The sequence below is a fragment of the Spodoptera frugiperda genome, chromosome 7, assembly GCF_023101765.2.
Source record: "Spodoptera frugiperda isolate SF20-4 chromosome 7, AGI-APGP_CSIRO_Sfru_2.0, whole genome shotgun sequence".
Taxonomy (NCBI): Eukaryota; Metazoa; Arthropoda; class Insecta; order Lepidoptera; family Noctuidae; genus Spodoptera; species Spodoptera frugiperda.
In genome coordinates, this window is record NC_064218.1 from 40,429 (window position 1) to 63,428 (window position 23,000).

Consider the following 23,000-nt stretch of genomic DNA (forward strand, 5'->3'; position numbering starts at 1 on the left):
GCAGTGTCAGGTGTCAGGCAAGAAAAGAGTGTCATACAACAGTTCGTAAAACTGACAGATGTCATTAATCTTGTTTTGGTGCAAGTGGTGTGGGTCGCATTGAATTTATCGAATTTCATTACGTAAGTTTATTTTGAAAATATTATCGAACGAGATGTCATTTTTACTTAAACGCACCGTCGGTGCTACTGTATGTTGGGGACGCAACATTTTGAACAATGTGAAGACTCCAGTAATTGTGCGAATTGCTACAAAAGCCGATCAGGCTGGCCCTCAGGCAGAAACGCGGCCTACTGTGGCCAAAGTTGATCCTCTACAAAAACTTCATCTAATTGACTTCGGCAAATACGTCGCTGAATGTTTGCCGAAATACGTACAAAAGGTCCAACTAACAGCTGGGAACGAATTGGAAGTTCTTATCCCCCCTGAAGGTGTTATTCCTGTCTTGCAGTTTTTAAAGGATAACCACAGCGCACAATTTACCAATCTTGTGGACATTGCTGGTATGGATGTACCTAACCGACCCAACAGGTTTGAGATCATTTACAACTTACTATCTCTGCGGTACAACGCCAGAATTAGAGTCAAGACATACACTGATGAACTGACTCCTGTCGATTCAGCCAATGACGTCTTCAAAGCTGCAAACTGGTACGAAAGGGAGATCTGGGACATGTATGGAGTATTCTTTGCTAACCATCCTGATTTGAGGAGAATTTTGACTGACTATGGATTTGAGGGTCATCCATTTAGGAAAGATTTTCCATTAAGTGGCTATGTGGAAGTTCGTTATGATGATGAACAGAAACGCGTGGTAGTAGAGCCTTTGGAATTGGCTCAAGAGTTTAGGCGTTTTGAGTTAAGTGCCCCATGGGAACAGTTCCCTAATTTCCGCAGCAACCCTGCTTCAGAAGAAGTAGTCAATCCTGCTGATGAAAAGGCGAAACAATAATTTTATTACTTAGAGGAAATAGTATGATTGTCAAATTCATGTAATTAAAGAACCTAAAATCATGTAACTTGATTTATTGTATTTATTTTTTAGCACTACTTTCAGATGTACCCCTATGTTCACTGACATATCAACACTAATTGAAGGCCAAGGAGAAGTAGCTTAGTAGTAGATTCCATACTAATCAATATTTCAAATGATCAAGCCTACAAATATGAAATTATATACCCTTATGAATATCTAAGGAAAGAGCTTGGCAAATATTATAATAATTATTATGTTATCGGCTTACTCACGTATTTGTTTGACGAGGAATTCCACTAGTTTCAGCAGCATTCCGCGACAATCGCCGCGTCGTGTGTCGCGGAATGCTGCTCATGAATATGAGCCTCTAGCATGGCTTGAATCACGTCCCAGAGGGTCATGGCCATTCGGGTGATCCGTGGATATCGCACGATCTCCGGAGAGGCGGCTAACCTCCTTGCCGGACTACCGCCATTTATTTATTTATTGTTAATATGTTAACACGGTTTAAGAAACCAATTAAATTATCATCATCATCATCATCAGCCGAGAGACGTCCACTGCTGAACAAAGGCCTCCCCCTTGGTCCTCCACGTAGAACGACAAGCCGCCACCTGCATCCACTGGCTCCCCGCCACTCTGACGATGTCGTCGGTCCACCTAGTGGGAGGTCTGCCCACGCTGCGTCTTCCGGTCCGCGGTCGCCACTCAGTCACCTTCCTGGCCCAGCGGCCATCAGTCCTCCGAGCGACGTGGCCTGCCCATTGCCACTTCAGCCTGCATATTTTGAGAGCTATGTCTGTAACTCTTGTTCTTTGGCGAATTTCCATATTTCGGATTTTGTCGCGCAAAGATACTCCGAGCATAGCTCTCTCCATCGCGCGCTGGGCGCAATTACATTAACACACACAAAATAGAATTATAAAAATAAAATTGAAATAAAATTAAGAAAAACATAAAAAAGACATCACTATAAAATTGGTAAAATAAAAACAAAAAACAATCAATAATATATACCATTGCACAATACACGTAAGGCAACGAAAAGAAAAACAAAACATTTCTAGACACTATAGGCTTTCGCAAAGGCAGACCCTTTTAATTGTTGTTGTTGTTGTTTTAAGCTCATCCACGGGATTTGGAGGCGAAGGTGCTCGCGCGCGTCTTCAGTTTGCGCGCCGACGCGCGTCGCCGGGGCGAAACTCCATTGCCGCGCCAGATAAGTGCGTGGCGGGATGAGCTCCGGCGCGATCTCATGGCCGAATGGCAGCAACGACTGTCGCAACCGAGGGCTGGGCTCGCTGTCATTGCAGCGGTAAGTCCCCTCTTTGAGGAGTGGCTTGAGAGGCGCCACGGCGTCACCTACCGCCTGACCCAGGTGCTTACCGGACATGGGAGTTTCGGTAGGTTCCTGTTTCTGATTGGGCGGGAGGAAACGCCCGGGTGTCATCACTGCGAGGACCGCCCGGAGGATACGGTAGAGCATACGGTCGCGGTGTGCCCTGCATGGGCTGAGCACCGCCGTGTCCTCAGGGATGTGGTCGGCGACGGTGATCTCTCGCGTCCGGCATTGGTAAAGCCATGGTGCGGAGCGAGGGGGACTGGGATGCAGTCTCCTCCTTCTGCGAAGCAGTCATGCTAGCTAAGGAGGAGGCGGGGCGCGTGAGAGAACAAACCTCCTCACGCCCCGTCGCGAGAGACACTCCGGGCGTCGGGGATCGCGAGACAATCTCCGGCCACCGTAAGTGCGGGTCTGCAGACGGCGAGCAAGCGTAGCTCACCACCCGAACAGAACCAGACCGTTCCGCGCGCGCCTCAAAGGGCCATCAGACCACCACAGATGGGGCCAGTAGGGCTGATGCCTGATCCGGGGCTGCGGACTACCTAGCGGGTTTACCGGGGCTCCGGTTCGAAAAGCAGGAGTAGGAACGGGGTGGTTTTTAGTCAGTAAGAGTCTGACACTCCCTCTCGCCTCGCCCAAGGCGAGAAAGGTCATTAGATGACTTCACCCCTCAAAAAAAAAAGCATGGCTTGAAACTAGTAGAGTTCCTCGTTAAACAAATATGTGAGTAAGCCGATAACATAATAATTATTTTAGTATGTCTCACGAAAGTTACAATAAAATTATATTATATTATATTATATATATTAGTACAATACTAATACATAAAGCTGAAGAGTTTGTTTGTTTGATTTAATGCTAACTACTACTATAACTACTATTTGAATAAATCTAGAAAAAAGTAAATAGGCTATAAAACTTCACACTATGACCAATTATAAAACACCACACTATGGATATGGCCTTCATAACGTTCGTCGCCGGAGATTAGCACGTTAAAACAAATACTTCTCCACATCACACGTACAACTGTACGTACATTGTGCATTATTAGGCCACGCATTGCTTCGTGTGTGCATGGCGAACTAAATGTACCTAGTGTCCGTTTTCCGATTTATTATAAAAAAACCAGACCAGTTTTTTTGTAAAAGTTGATTGCCAAAAGCTTAAATTTGTCAAAGCTACGGTTAAAACGTTATAAGGGTTTGAACATGGCCCATTTCTCTGAGAAGAAATGCCGAAACAAACTCAGAGGTCATAGTCTCTTTTAAAGTCCAGGCAATCAAATAAAAGGATAATGTGAGAGAACCGCGCAAGTTGATTCTGTAGTGGTCTATAGAGGAAATAACCACAACAGTATGAGCGGAACTGTTCAGATGGCAGTATGCATGTGTCAGTTTACAATCAGCTCAGCTAAACGGCTGTTGCTGAATGATCCGACGAACAATAGGGCAAGTGACCCGGTTGTGGCCATCGACCCCTTTGTGGCCACTTGGGCCTTCAAATATTTATAACTAAGGCATGGACAAATAAATTACTCTGTGATGTACAGTATTTAAAATATTGAATATTGGAGACACTGATACCGTTGGCAGCTTTGATGTGTCAAACTTCACTTCGATGCAACAAGTCATTCTTTTTAGTTGAGGGTGAAATTGTTAAGATCTTAACAAAAAGGCTAAGGCGAGCGGGTGAGGATTTGGTTTTTATTTTTTTAATCTTTGCTTATTGTTTGGATGTTTATGTTAATACTACATGAGTAATATATTGTCTAAGTGGAACTAAAGTTATTTTGTCGCCATATGTTTCTGAAGTGGGATTATTAGAAGGTGGCCACTAATGGAGACAAAATTATGAATTTCTCCATCTTTGGCCACACGGCTGGCCAAAACTTTTGTACATAAACGCCCCACTTCTAGTCATTTATCGTAATTTATTTATTATTTTTCCTTGGCTTTACATATCAACAAATACATATTTTTCATTTTCAGAGATGCAATAAATTGCCTTCACATAAAGGGAGGTCAGTTTACTTTGCAGCTTTTACTAACATCATATAAATGTTGATATCTTTATTTGTAAGTTAAATTCAAGTGGAGTAATAATATTTCATATTTTCCAGACTAAACGAAAACCATTGTTTCTAAAATGTCAAATTTAATTAATAAATTTTGATTACTACTTTTATTGTATTTTTTGATGGCCAGAACTGGCACACGACCGTGGCCAGAAATGGCACAAATCTGGCCAAAAATGGCACAAACTCCCTTTTATTTTTCTTTTTTATACAGTTATTTTTCTATTGGACGTTCTTTAAAAAAAGGGTTTTCTTAGGCAAGATTAATACATGTTAAATGACTTTTTACCAGAAATATGTTCGTGATAACAAAAACTATAAGTTAAGAAAGCCTCAAAGTCGACAAAATTCTTAAAGTGGCCACAACTGGGTCACTTACGATACCGACCAAAAGAACACTTGGGTAGGCCTCGCAAAAGCTCAGACTGTCAGAATATAATTAACTAAGAGTGAAAATGAAAATGAGGTATAAATAAAAACACTAAGAAATTATGTTTTATTGTTATTTAACCTTTTGAACGCCAGAGCGTAAACACATCGGCGCCCCTTCTACGCCAAGCCACAAATTCAGTACAAAAACCTACAAAAAAATTGTGATTCCAACATCTTAACGAAAAGTTATCGATAACCAATGAATCCGTGCTTTTCGTTCTATATTTTTTAAATAAATATTATTCGTTGCATTGGTCTTTTATTTAACTTGACCCTATTTGGTATCATACTATCATTAAACAGCAGTTACTAAGTTCTAAGCAACCTAAAAGCAAACATTAGAACTACAAACGAATAAATCAATAATATAATAAGGTACATCACTAATCTGGTTCGTGACGTCATCCGCCGACGTGAAGACACGTCTCTGGCGTGGCTGGCACGACTTTTGACAACTTTCTCGCATGCGAGTAGGGATGTGATCATGTGATATTGTGGTACATAAAAAATAATAATATTTTATTATTTAAAACAATTTAATCATCACTACATAGTATAAAACAAAGTCGCTTTTTCTGTCATGTTGTATGTCCCTATGAACGCTTAAATCTTTAAAACTACGCAACGGATTTTGATGCGGTTTTTTTAATAGATAGAGTAACTCATGAGGAAGGTTTTTATGTATAATACAGGTATAATATATCACCATTGCACCCATGCGAAGCTGGGGCGGGTCGCTAGTTTTACATATAATTATTAGTCGGATTCTTCGAAACTTGGCAAACTTATGTCATCCAAGTCCTTTTGCTGTTAAAATTTTAATATTACCACCGATCATAATAATAAATGTAGTAAAGCACTAGCAGACTCCCGTGGCGCTAATGACGTCACCGCTTGACGTCCATTCCCGTCTGTGGCGTACAGGTAACTGTCTATGAGCTCTTACATAGGGATGCGCGAGAGTGGACAGTAAACTATCGATTTAAGGATATCAATTATAAGTTCTTTTCCACATTTTTATAAATATTATACATTAGGAATATTCAGATACGAATATTTGTCAGTAAAAAGTAATTGTCAAAGTAATAGTAAGCTACTTTCAATAAAATATTTCATAAATTTGGAATATAAGTTATGTGGCGTGGGGAAATACACAATTTTACGGATTTCGATTAGCAATATTTGACGATTGTTTTTTCTTGTGAATTCAAATAATGAATATATCTTTGTGTCAATTTACAATATTTCACTAAAGTAGTTTGAAATAATAGGAAAAAGAAACACAGAAAACTTAATTTAGTATATTTATTTTGTATTTAAAAAATGTCGTTTTGTTGACGTCTATAAACGTCCGTGGCGTTCAAAAGGTTAATTGACATATGTACCTATTAAGTATGGTATACAAATTATACAATACTAGGGGAGGCCAGGGACCCAGGATATTAGTTACTCGACCTACAGATTTTGAACAATCTTGAAAATTTGGTAATAAAAGTATAAAACATATAAAGATTGACCTTCTATTGATGCAGGAAGTTGATATTTATTTTAACTTTTATTATAACGTTTGTTTTAAAACATAAAATAATGCTCGAGCAAAACTGATACATGTTTACAGTCGCAAAAAAGGGCTGAAATAAGAATAAAAAAGAATTATCCACAACATCCATTAAAAAATCACGGCCACAGCTGGTTTTTTAAATCGACTTGGTTTAGTATGTAAACTGCGTGCTGAAAGTGAGTGATATTTGAATCGGCTGTAGTACTAGCGGCGGTAGCGGTATCTCTTGAAGTGGAACCACAGCTGGAAGATGTTGTTGTGGAAGTGGCAGCGGAAGCCGCGCTTGTACGAGTACTCCCACTCGCGGTTCACGATTTTGAACGCAATGTCTTCGTAAGGCGGGCCTGCGTGGAACCTCAGGACTGCGAAATCTGGATTCTCGGGGCACGGTTTCTAATTACGACAAATAGAAAGAATAATTAATTAATTATAAATGTGTCATAAATATTGTTATATTACAGAGATTAAATAATTTAACTATTACATTTATTTTTTCGTTGCCATATTTCAAGGCGTGGCTCCGATGCTTTCGGTTTGGTAGTGAGATATGGGTGAGGCAGATGAAGCAAAGAAGTAGAATAAATACTGAGGAGATGATAGCCTTGACTGGTATGTGTGGAGAGAATTTGATAGATAAATTCAAATACGGCGTGAGCAAGGAAAAGTACTGATTGAAAGACATTGTAGTGACGAGATTTGAAAAAGGAATAGACAGATAGAGCAATCCGAATAGCCTTCATTGTACACCAGCATATATATTTACATGTAATAAGATGTTAGAAATTTAATTCTGTACAATGAAAATACAAAAAAATAGTAGGTGGTACTCAGTAGATATCGAACCCAAAAAGGTAATTAGATTTTTTTCCGCCTGTCTGTATGTTCACGCACCACGCAAAAACTGCCGGTCCGGTTACATTGAAACTTGGTATAATTATATTTCATACACTGGGCACAAAACAGGGTACATTTTATCCCGAGAAAGTATACATATACACTAAAAAACAAACTTATTTGTGCGCCTCGCTCCCTAGACACGATAACTGAACCAAACGCAAATATAAGTTTGTCGCATGTCGCCCGCAGCGAACCATGCGCTGTAACTGTTGTAGGGCCGACGGTCAAAGTTAGTTTGAACTGCTCGCGGCATACGCGTGGCGCGGGATGCAGCGCTGTGCAATGCTGATTAGTACATAAATTTACATAATAATAAAGCTAAAGAGGTTCGAAATGTTGAAGATTACGTTGGAACTAATAAATAGTAAATCAACCAGTATTCGTATTCCCACAAATGTAAAGTATAGAAGGGTGGGATCGGCGATAAATCCTACTAATATTATTAATCAGAAAATGTGTGTTCCAACAGTTTTATTGTTTGTTTAGAATATAAGAAGATATGTAGATAGATATAGATTATTAAATGATATAAAGTTAAAAGAAAACAGCAAAAATATACAAATACAGGGCGGAAGAAGAATCCTCGATCGACGAGCACGCATGAAAGATTGATGAATATAGATGAAGCGAAAAGATGCATGCCAGAACAGTGTCATGTGGCGTCCTGATGATTGTGCTGCCTACGCCCATATGTATGATTAATTCGTTATACAGTCACTAGTGTGTGGTCGAGTATAGATACAAACAACAAATGTTACTTACCAGAGAGAACTCCGGCGTGGCATTCTTGTCTATTAGATCCGGGTAGAAGATGTTAAACTTGTAACCTTGCACGATCTTCGGAGGAGGATTGTCCATGTCGTAGTGAGTCTGGTTGTACTTGTTCCACTCGAAGCCCGTGTGTACCCTGTAAGCAGTCAGACACAGGTGAGGCGGACGTCGCGAGGGAGGCGGGGGCGGTCGCAGGGGAGAGGGGGAGGGGGGCGCACCTGTTGAAGTAGCGCGGCTTGCGCGGGCGGTACTTGTCGGCCCACAGGCACGGCTGCTCCGGCAGCGCGTGCTCCACGCTGAACTGCGCCTCGTCCGCGTCCGCCGCCACCGCCGCCATCGCGCGCCGCGCCTCGCGCTCCAGCGGGTCGGGCGGCGCGGCGGCGGCCGGCGCCAGGCGCGCGCGCAGGTAGGCCAGGCGCTGCGCGTCGTGCGCCGGCTCCGTCAGCAGCGTGCCCGGCTCCAGCGCGGCCGGCGCCAGCGGCGCGGGCGAGTAGCGGCCCGCCTCGTACAGCGCCACGCACGCCGCCGCGCCGCCCTCGTCCCACGCGGGGCCGCCCGCCGACTGCTGCGCGCCCGCAGCCGCAGCGGCCTGCAGCTCTTGTGAGTGCTGCGCGGCCTGCAGCTCCTGCTCGTGCTGCGCGGATTGCACGCCCAGCTCCTGCTGCGCGGGTTGCACGGGCTGCTCCTGCTGCTCGGATTGCTCGGCGAGCTCCTGCTGCACGGATTGCACGGCCTGCTCCTGCTGCTCAGGTTGCACGGCCTGCTCCTGCTGCTCAGGTTGCACGCCCTGCTCCTGCTGCACGGGTTGCACACCCTGCTCCTGCTTGAGCAGCTGCAGTTTGCGGCGCAGGTTGGTCTGGTGGCGGTCGCGGAGCCGCGCGCGCGACATGTGCGCTGCGACATTACACACACCACTCGTTACGTTTTACTCGTTTGAAGCAATAAAACAAAAAGGCAAACTGACACTATTCTTATTCAACAAAATTAAAAAAATGACTTAAGTTTTCACCATATCGGAAAATGGAGGTTAATGCCAATTTCATTACAGTATTATAGCGGGTGTATTTGACAGCCCTCCACAAAATCGCAGGGTCGATTCAGCTCCTGATTCTGAATCATATCCTGCCAGAAATTTTCTCTGGAAATATTCAGAGGAGAGAAAGAGAATGAATTGAATGTATTCAACATCCATTATTGTTTTCTTTTAAATTCAGCTGTTTTATTTACATAAATGGGGCTTTGCATACAGATAATGTAATTTTACATTGAAATAAAGGAATTTCAACAAAAAAAAACGGCAGATAAAAAATATTTCCAGAGGACATTTCCAGTAGGATACGATTCAGAATCAGGAGCTGAATCGACCCTGGCTCGGATCGAATCGGGCTGTCAAATTGCCCGGTATAGGAAAAGAGGCATATTTTAATAATAACCCATTTGTTAAACCACTGAATTAGTTTAGGTGAAACTTGGTAACAGGATAGTTCGAGAGTCGATAAAAGATATGGAATAGTTTTATTCCGGAAATCCTGTGGGAAAGGGAACTACGCCTTAAAACCCGGTAATCTCTATTCACGAAAAGTGTTTGAGTGAAATTCGGTGTAATGCTAGTGACGAAACTACGAGACCCAGGGTCGACGTATGATAGTCATGCCGGATATCACATGAGAACGGAAACTGTGAATTGTGAATTTGAAAAGTTATATTCGCGGGCTCTTTATCTTCTAAACCACTGTAACATAGATACAGTGGTATAATTTTATCTGATTGAAAAAGACTGATCCAACAACCCAAATTCTATTAGAAGTCATTATTCCATGCGGGTGAAGTCGAGGGCAAAAGTAAGTACATTCATAATGTTTATATCCTATCGTGATCCCTATTAAAACTGTAGGTGTCAGTAGCGATACCTTTAAGCTGGCTGAGCAAGCTCTCCCAGTAGCCCACGTCGACGCCGTCGTGGCGGCCGCTGATCTTCTGCTCGATCTGAGTCTGCAGCGCCTCCAGCTGCGCGCCCGTCTTGCCCTTGAATATCTGCGTGGACACAAGAAACACCACAAGCTTACACAACTCTGCAACGGATCACAACCACATTACTCGTAGTTTTTATTTATCTGTTTTAGTATTTATTTACGATATTTATCTACTTTATACTAGTAAGAAATAGGTAGCGTGTAGTTGGTATATTTGTATGTGTGACCTGCGTGACGTCGTCGGCCACGGCCTGGTGCACGCCGTCGCGGCGCGCGTCGGGCGCGGCCAGGCGCCGCAGCTTGCTGAGCTCGTCCAGCACGATGGTCTGCACGTCCTCCCAGTACGCCTGGTTCGCGTTGTTCTCCAGCTCCTTGTACACCTGCGAAAGGCACTTACGTCACTCTCATTCTTCAAGCGCGCCGTCGCTGTGCATCAGCCGCTAGCGATCGTACCTTGATATCTTCTAATAGATCTTCCAGGTCCTGGCTCTGCAAACCGTTGAGGTAAGTATACGGCTCGTGCATTTCCAGCGCATCCACACATTCCTCCGAGCTCACGTACCACGCGAGGAGGTCTATGGGCTTTGCTGAAAAGAAACAATCAAGATGAGCGGAGGCGGCCACAGGAAAACCTCGGACGGTGAGCTCGGTACCGTGGCGAACCTCGTCCGTCGCGAATGCGTATCTGCGAGCGCAGGCGCGCCTGGTGCAGATGGAAGGCGTCCTCCTGGCGCGCCCAGGTGTGGAACTGCAGCGCCTCGCGCGCGCGCGCCGCGGCCGCCGCCTCCGCCTCGCGCGCCACGCGCTCCGCCTCGCGCTCCAGGCGCCGCTGCTTCACCTGCGGTCACGAGCCGTCAAACTTTATCCACGATACACACGATATAGCAAATGATCATACGATATAAATAACAATAATTACCTTTTCCAATTCTATTTTATTTTCTAACTGCTTTTGCCGATTGAGAGCTTCCAGTTCATCGCGTGACACAGTCTTGACACCTTCCTTGGCAAGTTTCTTGGTCCAGACGAAAGTGTTGGTGAGCGCAGAGTCTCCAAACGGATTGTCCTGATTGGTGTAGCATTGGTATTCATTATCCCAACCCATTCGTTCACGACGCTTGCGTTCCTTTTCTTGTTTTTCCCGTAAACGCCGTGCCCTAGACAACATACAACATATATTTTTTTTGTATTGAACCTATTTCAATTAGTGTTCAGTAGCATGATTTTAGGGGGGAGAGGGAGAAGGCTGGGTGGTCCTATTTTCCCCTTAGTACCACTCCCAAGAAAAGGATTTTTAACCTAACCATTTTCAAGGGAGAAAAATTAGTTTTCATATCCTATCCTACCTCAAAACTGTGTATGTGAATCTTAATTAAATGCGCCAATTTTTAGGGTTCCGTAGCCAATTATGTAAGTAACAGAGAGCATCACTACCTCTTCGGGCGACATTCTGTGAACAACTGACAAGTGTGGACGGCCATGTTTCAGAAACATGTGTTTATTGTAAACTTGTTTAAAATATTGTTGTAAACAGTTTATCAACAAATTATTAGAACTTATGATGGCATATTTATCATGTTTATTCATTCTGATGAGTTTCCGATATTTCGGCACTGTTGCAAGCGCCATGATCATGGATTAACTAGTCGGTTAATATCGGACACTCATCAAAATGAATAAACATGGTAAATATCCCATCATAAGTTCTAATAATATTGTTAGTGACCATGTCAGTTTTAAAACTTATCAACAAATGTTTACTAGTGACTATGAGGCTTTATTTCAAATTGTTGAGTTTTGGGACCCCCTGTATATCATAAATGTCCGATATTTCAATATTTATAATAAATATTAAATATTTTGGAACCCTGAACGAATATATTTTATTCTTAGACTAGCTACTGCCTGCGATTTTGATCGCGCTCTTTCAATGCCGTCACCAATAATAAAAAGAGGTATCCCTTGGATTAAGCCTACTTGGGTGAACCTACCCTGAGTTAAATAAAAAAAACCATTCTTTAATGTAAACTCTACATTACATTTACTCATACCTCTTCTCCTCTGGTGTTTCATTTGCCTTAAGTTGTTCTTTCTGTTTTTTCTTTTCTTCCTTCAGCCGGAGTCGTTCGGCCTCAAGCCTTTGCAACAACTTAAGCTCCTCTTCATCACTATCACTACTGGAACTGCTGCTAGACGATTGCCTTTTCTTTTTCTTACTCTTCTTGTGTTTAGCCTGCTTTCTGTCTCTGGTATGGGATCGCTGCTTTGATGATTTAGGAGACTGAGGTCGAGTTCTCTCATAACTTTTATGCCTTTGGTCATGTCGTTGTTTCGAAGATGCGCGTTCTGAACGCTCATGTCGTTGAATTTCGTGCCGTGATGACCTAATGTGAACATAGGGAAAACATCAGTACTTATAACTTTATTTTTTAGCGTGGTTATAGATCAATGATATTTTTATATAGAATATGACTAGTGGTTACCTGGCTACTCACATTTTTTGTCTAAAGAACTATATCTAGACTGAAAATAAAGTCACAGTTTGCAAAAGTCACAATCACAACCACTAACTTTGCTTCATAATTTAAGTATTATCGCTAGCATGAAACATCAGTCACTGCACATTCTTTAATGATTTTTTTAAAGTTTGATTAAGTTATAATCGTATTTTATAGTATTGTGTTACTACAACAGTCCAATGCTGTCCAATGCAATGTTTATCGATGACATATGATATAGTTTTTATACCAAAGAGTATAATAAGTTAGTGGAATTTTATACTTGTCTTTGCCCATAAGCCCGTCATACACGTCACACGTCCCAAATTGGTTGGTTGGATCCGACCAAATTAGATCGAACGCAGCAACAACCCACAGTGTTGCTAGCAAGAAATTTCGGCCTGTCGTTTTGGCAGAGAAAATTGCCGTGTTTATTGAGGAAATATGTTTTCAAACGCCGTAAAAATTTAATTTAAATGAATTTTTACAATGGCCTTCACCATAGTGCTGGTAACATCTGTAGCAATGTCAGGGTAGTTGTTGCGTTGCGACCCAATTTGGTCAGTCACATCCAATTTGGCACGTGTAAAATGGGCTTTATAGTAAATGAATAAAATACTGATTCATGTCACTGTCAGTATTATGGTTGTCATTTGATCTTGACGTTTAATTATTTTTATTTTTACGTTTTATGTTGGGTTGGCAGTTGCAGTCAAAGAGTACGATAAGTGATTGCAGTTGTTGTTAGTAGTGGTTGTTTTCTTGTGGTGCTTGTTCCCCTATACTTATTATTCTCTTGCTAATTAACTATAATAAAAGAATTTAAAAGTAAAGCACTAGATGATGATTTTAATGGTATTGGATACTCATGTGTGCTCTCGTTGCTATTTACAATTTAATTGGAAAGTGGTATAAGCTATTTTAACTGTGTGATTACTGCTGTGAACTTAAATTAATTGGCAACCTGTGAAACGTATCGAAATGTCGTTTTTGCGAGGCTCAGAAAACTATGTGTGGTGTACGACAAGTGTCCTGGGAAAAGGCGCCACAGGCGCGGTGTTTCAGGGCGTCAACAAGAACAACGGAGAACCCGTCGCAGTCAAAACGTTCAACCAGTTGAGCCATATGCGCCCCCATGATGTTCAGATGAGAGAATTTGAAGTTCTCAAAAAGGTGAAACACGAAAACATTGTAAAACTTCTTGCCATTGAAGAGGAACAAGAAGGCCGAGGGAAAGTTATTGTTATGGAACTGTGCACTGGCGGCAGTTTGTTCAATATACTCGACGACCCTGAGAATACGTATGGCCTTCAAGAACACGAGTTTCTCTTAGTATTGGAGCACTTGACTGCCGGCATGAAGCATTTGCGGGACAATAACTTAGTACATAGGGATTTAAAACCAGGCAATATCATGAAATACATCAATGAAGATGGGACTACCACTTACAAACTCACTGATTTTGGAGCTGCTAGAGAATTACAAGAAGAAGAACAATTTGTGTCTTTGTATGGCACCGAAGAATACTTGCACCCTGACATGTATGAACGAGCAGTGCTCCGCAAACCTGTAGGCAAGAGCTTTGGAGCCACTGTTGACCTCTGGTCTATAGGAGTTACGCTGTACCATGTGGCCACAGGCCAGCTGCCCTTCAGGCCATATGGAGGTCGGAGGAATAAGGAAACTATGTTTTACATCACCACAAAGAAGGCATCCGGAGTTATTGCTGTGAGTCTTATTAGTATCAAATACCTAGTTAGTTAGGAAGTTTAAGCAACTTCCTACTTTCCACAATAAACAGTGACTTTCTAACCAACTGTTCTTTGTTGCTATTTTCTATCCATGTTTATTTGTAAGGGGAGAGGAATTTGTGCCATTAAAACTATTGTTGGTTTTCATAATAACTGTTTTTCATAAACAATTACTATATTAAATACGTAGAATCAATTACACTTCTCACTTTTAGATACTTTTAGATAAAAAAAGTAAAAAAAAAAAAGGAAAAAGAAATGATACATGAATCAATTTCACTTCTCACTTTTAGATACAGTTCTTTGTAATATTTTATGATCGATTATGTTTGTGAAATATGAGTTTACCTTACAACTAACTACTACAGTAATTATAATTATTGCTGTAACAGGGAACTCAAACCACTGAGAATGGTCCTATAGACTGGGCCCGTGACCTGCCATCCCATTGTCAACTCAGCGTAGGCCTGCGTAAACTTGTCACACCACTGTTAGCCGGCCTGCTGGAAGTAGACCCTCACAGAATATGGACTTTTGAAAAGTTCTTCTCTGAAGTTCAAATAACTACTTCGACTACACCAGTACATGTGTTTCATGTCAACAAGGCAGCAAGTATCAAGGTAATCATTATGATATATTTTCTATTTGATAATGTAGGGTTTTTTTTCGTGGAATTAGAGGAAAACCAGCAGGCAGATCTCCTGATGGTAAGCGCTCAGTGCCCCCCATGGACACCCACAACACCAGAGAAGTGGCAGGTACGTTGCCGGCCTTTTAAAAAGGAATACGCTCTTCTTAAAGGTTTGGAGGTCGTATCGGTTCGGAAATACCGGCGTCGAGACAAATTGAGCCATAGCCATAGGTACGTCTCGCGAGACTTACACACAGTGATGTGCTTGATAGGTATTCCTGAAGCCGGATGAGAAGTACGAGCACTTGCAGACGTACATCTGCGAGCAGACGAGCGTGGTCGCCGAGTCCCAGATACTGCTCTACAAGGACCAGTTGATGCAAACTGTTGTCGACGACAACACGCTGGGTATTGTTTTATTTTTGTCAGTTCGTTATATCTGTCCACCGTTCGTTGGGAAGTCACTAGAAAACAAACAAGACTTTTACATCTTACTTTTTTTAGGCGTAACGTAGTAACTACATTAGCTATGTATTAACACATCATTTAAGAGTAGTAAGAACTGCCCCTTTTGAAATATGTATACAAAGGTGCGCGGTTTCACCCGCTCTGCTTGGCTCCTATTGGTCATAGCGTGATGTTTTATAGCCTATAGCCTTCCTCGATAAATGCACTATTCAACACAAAAAGAAATATTCAAATCGGACCAGTAGTTCTGGAGATTAGCGCGTTCAAACAAACAATCAAACAAACAAACTCTTCAGCTTTATAATATTAGTATAGTATTATAATATTAGTATAGTATTATAATATTAGTATAGTATAGGTGTATTATTTCATATACACAGTATCCAGTTCACAATTTAAAAAAATCTATTGACCTGCGTGATTCCATCTATTTGACATACTGTTGGAGCTGTTGCTCTTGTTTTGATAGATTGATAATCTTTATAAATAAAACTTGATGATTTGCAAAAAAACTCAAACTTGATACCTATTAAAATAACTTGTGTGTACACTTGTACGGTCAATCGAGTACTGGTCTCTAAGTAAAATGTAACTTTGCAATAAATGTAGAAACTGCGATTCAATATAATTATGTACTTTGTACACATACAACAAGCAAGTTTCGTGACAACACCGTCAAGTGCCTATCGGGACACGTGAGGTAAATTGTACGACATAAGACATTGTATAGTTCAGTTGTAGCCTAGTAGTAGTTGTAGATGAGTTGTTTTATGTGAGTTATTGTTTTATATCAGATGACCCAAAATTTGTTTATTCGTAAAGTTAACGACTGTCAGGTAAGGAGTACCCGGAGACGACAGCGGAGGAGCCGCTCATACTGTTCAATAAGAACAATAACAACGTCAGCATGGCACCGGAGCCCGACGTGCCCAAGTTCCCCGTGTTCCCAAACATCGTGTCCGTCGAGAACGACGCCAGCCAGGCCAAGGTGAGTGCTGACCGCGCCCGCCCCGCCGCGTCCCGCCCGGCGCGGCGCGACGGGGCGGCGCGACTGTACCGCCGGCGTGTGGCAGACGGCGTGCAGCGTGGGCCACGTCATCAAGCGGCGCGTGGAGGCGCTGTGCGCGGCGTCCGTGCTGTGCGGCGCCTGCGTGGCGCGCTGGACGGCGCTGCTGGGCGCGCGCCTCGCCCGCGTGGCCGCGCGCGCCCAGCAACTGCTGCAGCACGCGCACCTCGCACACACGGCCGCGCGCGCGCTCGACCTGGCGCCCGGCGCCGGCGCGGGCGCGGGCGAGAGCTGGGCCGCCGTGGCGGGGCTGGTGGCGGCCGAGGCGGGGTCGCTGCGCGCCGCGGCGGCCGCGCTGCTGCAGCGCCACGCGGCGCCCGCGCTGCGCGCCGAGTTCGACGCGGCGGCGCGCCTGGCGCCGTGCCCCAGCGAGCTGCGCCTGCACGTCAAGGCCAAGACTCTCGTGGACAGGTGCGCCGCGCGACCTCCCCCCGCTGCCGTCGAGTAGCCCCTGCTCGATTGAATCAGTCGTTCGAATCTCACATTATCAGACGAAACGTAACATTAAGTTCATATCTTAACGGGCACCACCGCTCCAACCCAGCAATTAACTTGTCTTTTAAAGAAGAATGCCCAAAAATCCAAAGTCGATTAAAATAATTAAAATAAATCATGAACACAACTAAGCAAGGAGATTACAAATACGCTACTAGTTTTTGCCAAAACCATAACCGACGAGCTAGCAGCCTGCAGAATATATCACAGTTTTGTATGGCAGGGCGCGGTAATAATAGGGTATTATCCTACTAGTCAAATTCAATACTTTTATCGAATTGTCAAAAACGTTACTTTTCTATGAATTTTGTATGACATTGCAAATTATGACGTCATAATTTTTTTGCGTCAAATAGCATACTTATTACGCAAAAAATTGGAAGAAAAATTAAATAAATAAGTATATCGTCAAATGAATGAATGAAAATACGATTATTTTGGGATATTTTATTATATTGAAATATCAAAATAATTTATTTTTGACCTAGGAAACTACCCAATTGACTTTTTTGTTTCTACCTTTGTTTAAAGTAAAGTAGTTTTAAAGTATTAAAGAATTTAATAATATTACAAACAAAACTAACGTATAAGACTCTCCAAGATTATCCAACCACGATGTCATTTCGTTCAAACTTACCAGTATAAACTGACTATTAAATATTAGCAAAGATCATACGTGGGGCCATGATAAACTTTAAAGTTTTTGTCATGATTTATTTAAAAACAATTATTGTATTTGGGATATTCCATCTATACTCCACCTTGCCACATGTAAATAATTTTAATGGATTCTGGGTTTTTGCTCCATTCCATACGGCTGAATTTTACCTTACCTTGTGAATTTGTCAACTTTTTTTTTTTTTTAAATGGGCCGACGTTTGGCCGCTATCTCACCTGATGGTAAGTGATGATGGGGCCTACGATGGAGCACGTCTGCCCATAAGCAACCTATTCACTCGGGCTTTGAAAACACCCAGGTTATACCCATCAGGAAACACAGACTCCGGCAAGGAGTTCCACTCCCTAGCAGTTCGCACAAGGAAGCTTGATGCGAAGCGCTTCGTGCGTGTGGGTGGGATATCCACCATGAATCGGTGACGCCTCGCCGATTGTCTTGTGGTTCGATGATGGAAAGGACTAGGAGGAATCAAGTTGTGCAATTCCCCCGCACACTCTCCGAAATGTATCCGGTTAAAAACGGAAAGGCTTGCGACCTTGTTGAAATTGAACAAAAACGATGACGATGGTCATCGAGTCGGTAGAGCTACAGGATCGTGCACGTACATTGCAGACTGCGCGACTCGTGGCAGCATCTGGTGCGTGACCGCGCGACCAGGTCGCTGACGTACAACGACGAGCAGTTCCACGTGCTCGAGCGCATCACCGTGGCAGAGACCGCGCGCCGCGCCCGCGCCCTCCTGCAGCGCGCCGCGCCCCTCGCACGCGCGCGCGCCGACGCCATCGCCGACTGGTCAGTACTCACTACTCACTCACTACTCACTACAGCCCCTACATCACCGTGGCCGAGACCGCGCGCCGCGCCCGCGCCCTCCTGCAGCGCGCCGCGCCCCTCGCACGCGCGCGCGCCGACGCCATCGCCGACTGGTCAGTACTCACTACTCACTCACTACTCACTACAGCCCCTACATCACCGTGGCCGAGACCGCGCGCCGCGCCCGCGCCCTCCTGCAGCGCGCCGCGCCCCTCGCACGCGCGCGCGCCGACGCCATCGCCGACTGGTCAGTACTCACTACTCACTCACTACTCACTACAGCCCCTACATCACCGTGGCCGAGACCGCTTATTATCAAGTTTGAAGTGAATTCAGATCGAGGCACAAGTAGAGCGGACGTACAATTGTAGGCTGCGTTGTTCGTTGCAGGTACAAAGTGGCGCAGACAGTGTACCTGCAGACGCAGATCCTGGACAAGGACGTGTCGAGCGCCGAGCTGAAGCTGCTGACGCTGGCGGCGCGCATCCAGGACGCCGAGCACTCGCTGCGCCACCAGCTCTCGGAGCAGGCCGTGGTCCGTACCCACTCTACTACATACTGTTGTAACTTAAACTACTGTTGAAACTTACTCAAATATGTCTTTATGTATCTACCCCAAGATGAGCACGAGCTAAACTATGCCAACGTCACACCACAGACAGAGCAGTCCGTGTATACTTGTTTCTTTAAACAAAACTGCAACATGGTTTCAATTCTCGGTGTCTTTATCTCTATTTTTCCCTTTTGATTGAAATTCCGAACTATTGTAGTGAGGAACTCAAGAAAGAAATCAGGCAGTTTTTATTCTGAAAACCCCACGGAAACGGGTAGTTACTATAATAAGATAAATGTGATAAGTCGAAAAATCTAAATTCTTCCTGGTCTTATTAATATGCGAACAAGCCGCGAGCAAAAGCTAGTTAAGAATTAAAAAAAACTGGATTTCATATCTATTTATTATTTTGTTCCTACATCAGGTTAACTCGTCGAAAGCAGACACAGGCGGAGAGAATACGAGGGAAGCGGGAGGGAACGGCCAGAGGAGTACCGGAGCGGGCGCCGTGGGCGCGCGCGGCGCCGGACTGCGCGCGCTGCTCGCCGCGCACGGCGACCTCGCCGCCACCGTGCGCGCGCACTCCGCCACGCTCGCACACCTCGCCGACCTGGCCGCGCAGCTGCAGCCCTAGCGCTGCGGCCGCGCACGGCGACCTCGCCGCCACCGTGCGCGCGCACTCCGCCACGCTCGCACACCTCGCCGACCTGGCCGCGCAGCTGCAGCCCTAGCGCTGCGGCCGCGCACGGCGACCTCGCCGCCACCGTGCGCGCGCACTCCGCCACGCTCGCACACCTCGCCGACCTGGCCGCGCAGCTGCAGCCCTAGCGCTGCGGCCGCGCACGGCGACCTCGCCGCCACCGTGCGCGCGCACTCCGCCACGCTCGCACACCTCGCCGACCTGGCCGCGCAGCTGCAGCCCTAGCGCTGCGGCCGCGCAGCTGCAGCCCTAGCGTTGCCCGACAACATACACCTAAAGCTGGGTACTCACCTACACTTTTACTCGAGTAAAATCCACGGCGCGGGCTTTCATCGACACATTTACAACGATTAATTGAAATATTAAATCAATGATATTTTATTCCAATCTACAATTTGCAACGCGCTCCTGACTTCACTGACAATTTTATGTCAAACTTGCGCCGCGCCGTAGAGTAAGTGAAACAATCATGTAATCTTTGGTAATAGATATTGTGACACAATAAAATCTTAAATAATATTGTTTCTACCATCTATTGCAAATAATAAAATTACCGATAAATTAGGTACTACAACATATTAAGTTATAAAATATTCACAATAACAACGTCACCAAATTACCAATGCAAGTATTGACCGGCCGGACTGTATCTCTGTAAACTACGAAAAATTAGAAAAATGTCGCATGTAATATTAGCTCGGTCATTTAGGTCACGAAGCATAATGGAACATACTAACGAAAGATCTTAATGAAAGTAAATTTAAAACTTATGTTAAACGTGGATTATGTAAACAGGCATACTACATACTGACAGTTTTTTTTTTATTAGAAAAATGTATCAGAGAAATTGTAAACAAACCTATATTTACCTATATTTTTCGTTCTTCTCCTGTCTGTTATAAATATTGTGACGAGCCCACTACCGACTAATGGTGTATAAAGTATGAACTCCCAACTACCAAAAATGTACTCCATCCTATAGGTATAAGTAGTAACGACACGTTGTATGATTTGAAACAATGTTATTTCATAATAATAATTTATTATAATAATTCACGTCTGATTTTATTTTGTAACTCCAGCCATTCGCGCGGTTTCACGGTACATTTTGATCGTAGTGAATCAGTAGATATAATGATCAAACAGTCTTCGTGGAAAATGAACGATCTACTCTACAGCTATATAGAATCTGTATTCTATGTACTGAATATTGTTATTCAGTACAGTCAGTGTTAATCTACACTAATATTATAAAGAGGAAAACTTTGTTTGTTTGTTTGTTTGTTTGTTTGTTTGGTTGTAACGAATAGGCTCAGAAACTACTGGACCGATTTTAAAAATTCTTTCACCATTCGAAAGCTACATTATCCACGAGTAACATAGGCTATATTTTATTTTGGAAAAAAATAGGGTTCCGTGAGATATTTGGATTTTTCGGACACAAACTGAAAAAAACAACCAAAGAAGTTACTTATTTTGCGTACGCTGCCTAAACTACAAAAGATAGAACCATAAAATGTTAAAGTTAATTGTAGATCTTATAAATATCTACAAAAAAGTCCGCGACACACTATACCTATCTATGTCGAGTGAGGCACAACAACCACATGTTTATTTAAAAATCTTGATTTTTTTTTGGACTACATTTAAACGCGTTTATTTTACTCATGCTATTAATCCTTATCAAAATAAATTATTTCATCAATAAGTACAGTTTATGTTGATAATATTTGGTCTTTGAATGATTAAAATTGGACGTTTGGTTTTGAAGTTGTGGTCAAATTAAAATATTACGATTTCTGCTGCACGGCCCGTTGCGAAGTGGACGTCGCCAAGGCCAGGGGTGCGCGTGCGGGAGAGGGGTGTTTAGATCTATGAGTAAGGTACCCGCGAGGCTCATATTTAATATTATAAATGCGAAAGTAACTCTGTCTGTCTGTCTGTTACGCTTACGCCGTTACGCCTAAACCAGTAAACCGAACATTTTGATGAAAGGTCATTGGGCGGAATCCGACCCGGTCGCGGACACGAATGAAAATGTTATCAAATGAAAGAGTATAAATTTTTTTAACATTAGGTATGATTATTATTTTTTTAATCCATGGGACAAAAAAGTTAGAACCAAAAATAGACGAAATTAAGTCGCAACTTTGACATACTTCCCAAATCGATTAATGAAGCTGAAAATTAGCATAGATGTTAACTACATGATTATAAACAAAATGTCAAAAATCCCCATCGATTCGACTTTTACCAAATGAAATATTCAAGGTCAAAAGGTCAAAATTACGGTTTTTTGTATTTTTCTCGAAAAGGGCAAGTTTTAATGTACAAATATGTTCAACAGAGTTGTAGATCATACAATTTTCTACAAAAATGGTTCATCACTTTTACCCTTACGACTTTCCATTCGTGAGATATTGCGGTTTTAATGAAATAAAACGTATTTTATATAATACTCGCGGGGTTTTACTGCTGCTCGGCTCCTATTAATTGTAGGTAGCATGATGTTTTACAGCTTATAGCATAATTCGATAAATGGAATAATTAACACAAAAAAAAAACGATTCGGACTACTAGTTCTGGAGATTAGCGTGTTCTATAAATTCTTCAGCTTAAAATATTAGTACTAATTCTCCGGAGTTTTAATCGATGCTTGCCTTCTATTAAGCATAGCGTAATGTTTCATAAATGATAACCCACCTTAATTAATGGACTATCAAACACAAAAGGAATAATTCGATTCGATGTTGTAGTTCTGGAGGTTTGCGCGTTCAAAGATACAAACTCTTTAGCTTATATATTAAGTTACTAAGTATTCCGGCGCTGTTTTAATCGCTCTGCTCAGTACTTATAGACCATTATTATATTATGTTGAATAATCCATTTATCCAGGAAGCTTATAGGCTATAAAACATCACGCTATGATGATATACTAGGAGCTGAGCAGCGAGTAAAACCGCGGAAGTGGTACTTACGCGCTAATCTCCAGAACTAATACTGCGATTTTTTTTTGGTTTTGGATAGTCTACTTATCGAGGAAGGTTAAGCTATAAAATATTACGCGACGGTCAACAGGGGCCGAGCAGCGGATGAGACCAAGCAGGAATTTTACTATTATTTGAAGCTGAAGAGTTTGTTTGAACGCACTAATGTCTAGAACTACTGGTTCGCACTAAATTATTATTTTTGTGTTGAATAAGTCCTTGTATCGATAAAGGCTATACGCTATAAAACATCTCGCTACAATTAATAGAAGTTGAGTAGCAGATAAAACTGTGCGGAAGTAGTACTAATATTTAAAGCAGAAGAATTTG

General features: G+C 42.9%; 3 protein-coding genes across 3 annotated transcripts; 2 read left to right on the forward strand and 1 right to left on the reverse strand.

The window, feature by feature from the left end:
* Positions 1 to 36: 36 nt before the first annotated feature.
* Positions 37 to 1,024, forward strand: LOC126910849 (NADH dehydrogenase [ubiquinone] iron-sulfur protein 3, mitochondrial). Its single transcript, XM_050694736.1, has one exon. The coding sequence runs from the start codon at positions 155 to 157 to the stop codon at positions 950 to 952; it is 798 nt and encodes a 265-aa protein (XP_050550693.1). The 5' UTR covers positions 37 to 154; the 3' UTR covers positions 953 to 1,024.
* A 5,094-nt stretch (positions 1,025 to 6,118) lies between these two features.
* LOC126910847 (cactin) lies at positions 6,119 to 12,776 on the reverse strand. The gene is made up of 10 exons (XM_050694734.1): positions 12,525 to 12,776; positions 12,081 to 12,413; positions 10,949 to 11,186; positions 10,693 to 10,867; positions 10,483 to 10,616; positions 10,257 to 10,409; positions 9,967 to 10,090; positions 8,275 to 8,950; positions 8,048 to 8,192; positions 6,119 to 6,781 (listed from the first exon to the last, which is right to left on the reverse strand). Coding segments are annotated over exons 1-10 (2,169 nt in total). The 5' UTR covers positions 12,527 to 12,776; the 3' UTR covers positions 6,119 to 6,592.
* Positions 12,777 to 13,212: 436 nt separating this feature from the next.
* LOC126910846 (inhibitor of nuclear factor kappa-B kinase subunit epsilon) lies at positions 13,213 to 20,739 on the forward strand. Its single transcript, XM_050694733.1, has 8 exons — positions 13,213 to 14,255; positions 14,671 to 14,898; positions 15,182 to 15,317; positions 16,214 to 16,365; positions 16,451 to 16,854; positions 18,230 to 18,409; positions 18,821 to 18,965; positions 19,408 to 20,739. The coding sequence occupies exons 1-8, from the start codon at positions 13,509 to 13,511 to the stop codon at positions 19,615 to 19,617; spliced, it is 2,202 nt and encodes a 733-aa protein (XP_050550690.1). The 5' UTR covers positions 13,213 to 13,508; the 3' UTR covers positions 19,618 to 20,739.
* The last annotated feature ends 2,261 nt before the right edge of the window (positions 20,740 to 23,000 follow it).

What these genes read in the sequence shown, in the direction of transcription:
- LOC126910849 (XM_050694736.1), top strand. Translation starts at nt 155, where the DNA reads ATGTCATTTTTACTTAAACGCACCGTCGGTGCTACTGTATGTTGGGGA.
- LOC126910847 (XM_050694734.1), bottom strand. An exon ending in TGGCCGACGACGTCACGCAG is followed by an intron (nt 10,091 to 10,256) that starts GTCACACATACA and finishes GTGTCCACGCAG; the next exon opens with ATATTCAAGGGCAAGACGGG. An exon ending in CTTGCTCAGCCAGCTTAAAG is followed by an intron (nt 8,951 to 9,966) that starts GTATCGCTACTG and finishes GTAATGTCGCAG; the next exon opens with CGCACATGTCGCGCGCGCGG.
- LOC126910846 (XM_050694733.1), top strand. Translation starts at nt 13,509, where the DNA reads ATGTCGTTTTTGCGAGGCTCAGAAAACTATGTGTGGTGTACGACAAGT. An exon ending in GCCAAGACTCTCGTGGACAG is followed by an intron (nt 16,855 to 18,229) that starts GTGCGCCGCGCG and finishes CGTACATTGCAG; the next exon opens with ACTGCGCGACTCGTGGCAGC. An exon ending in AGCTCTCGGAGCAGGCCGTG is followed by an intron (nt 18,966 to 19,407) that starts GTCCGTACCCAC and finishes TTCCTACATCAG; the next exon opens with GTTAACTCGTCGAAAGCAGA.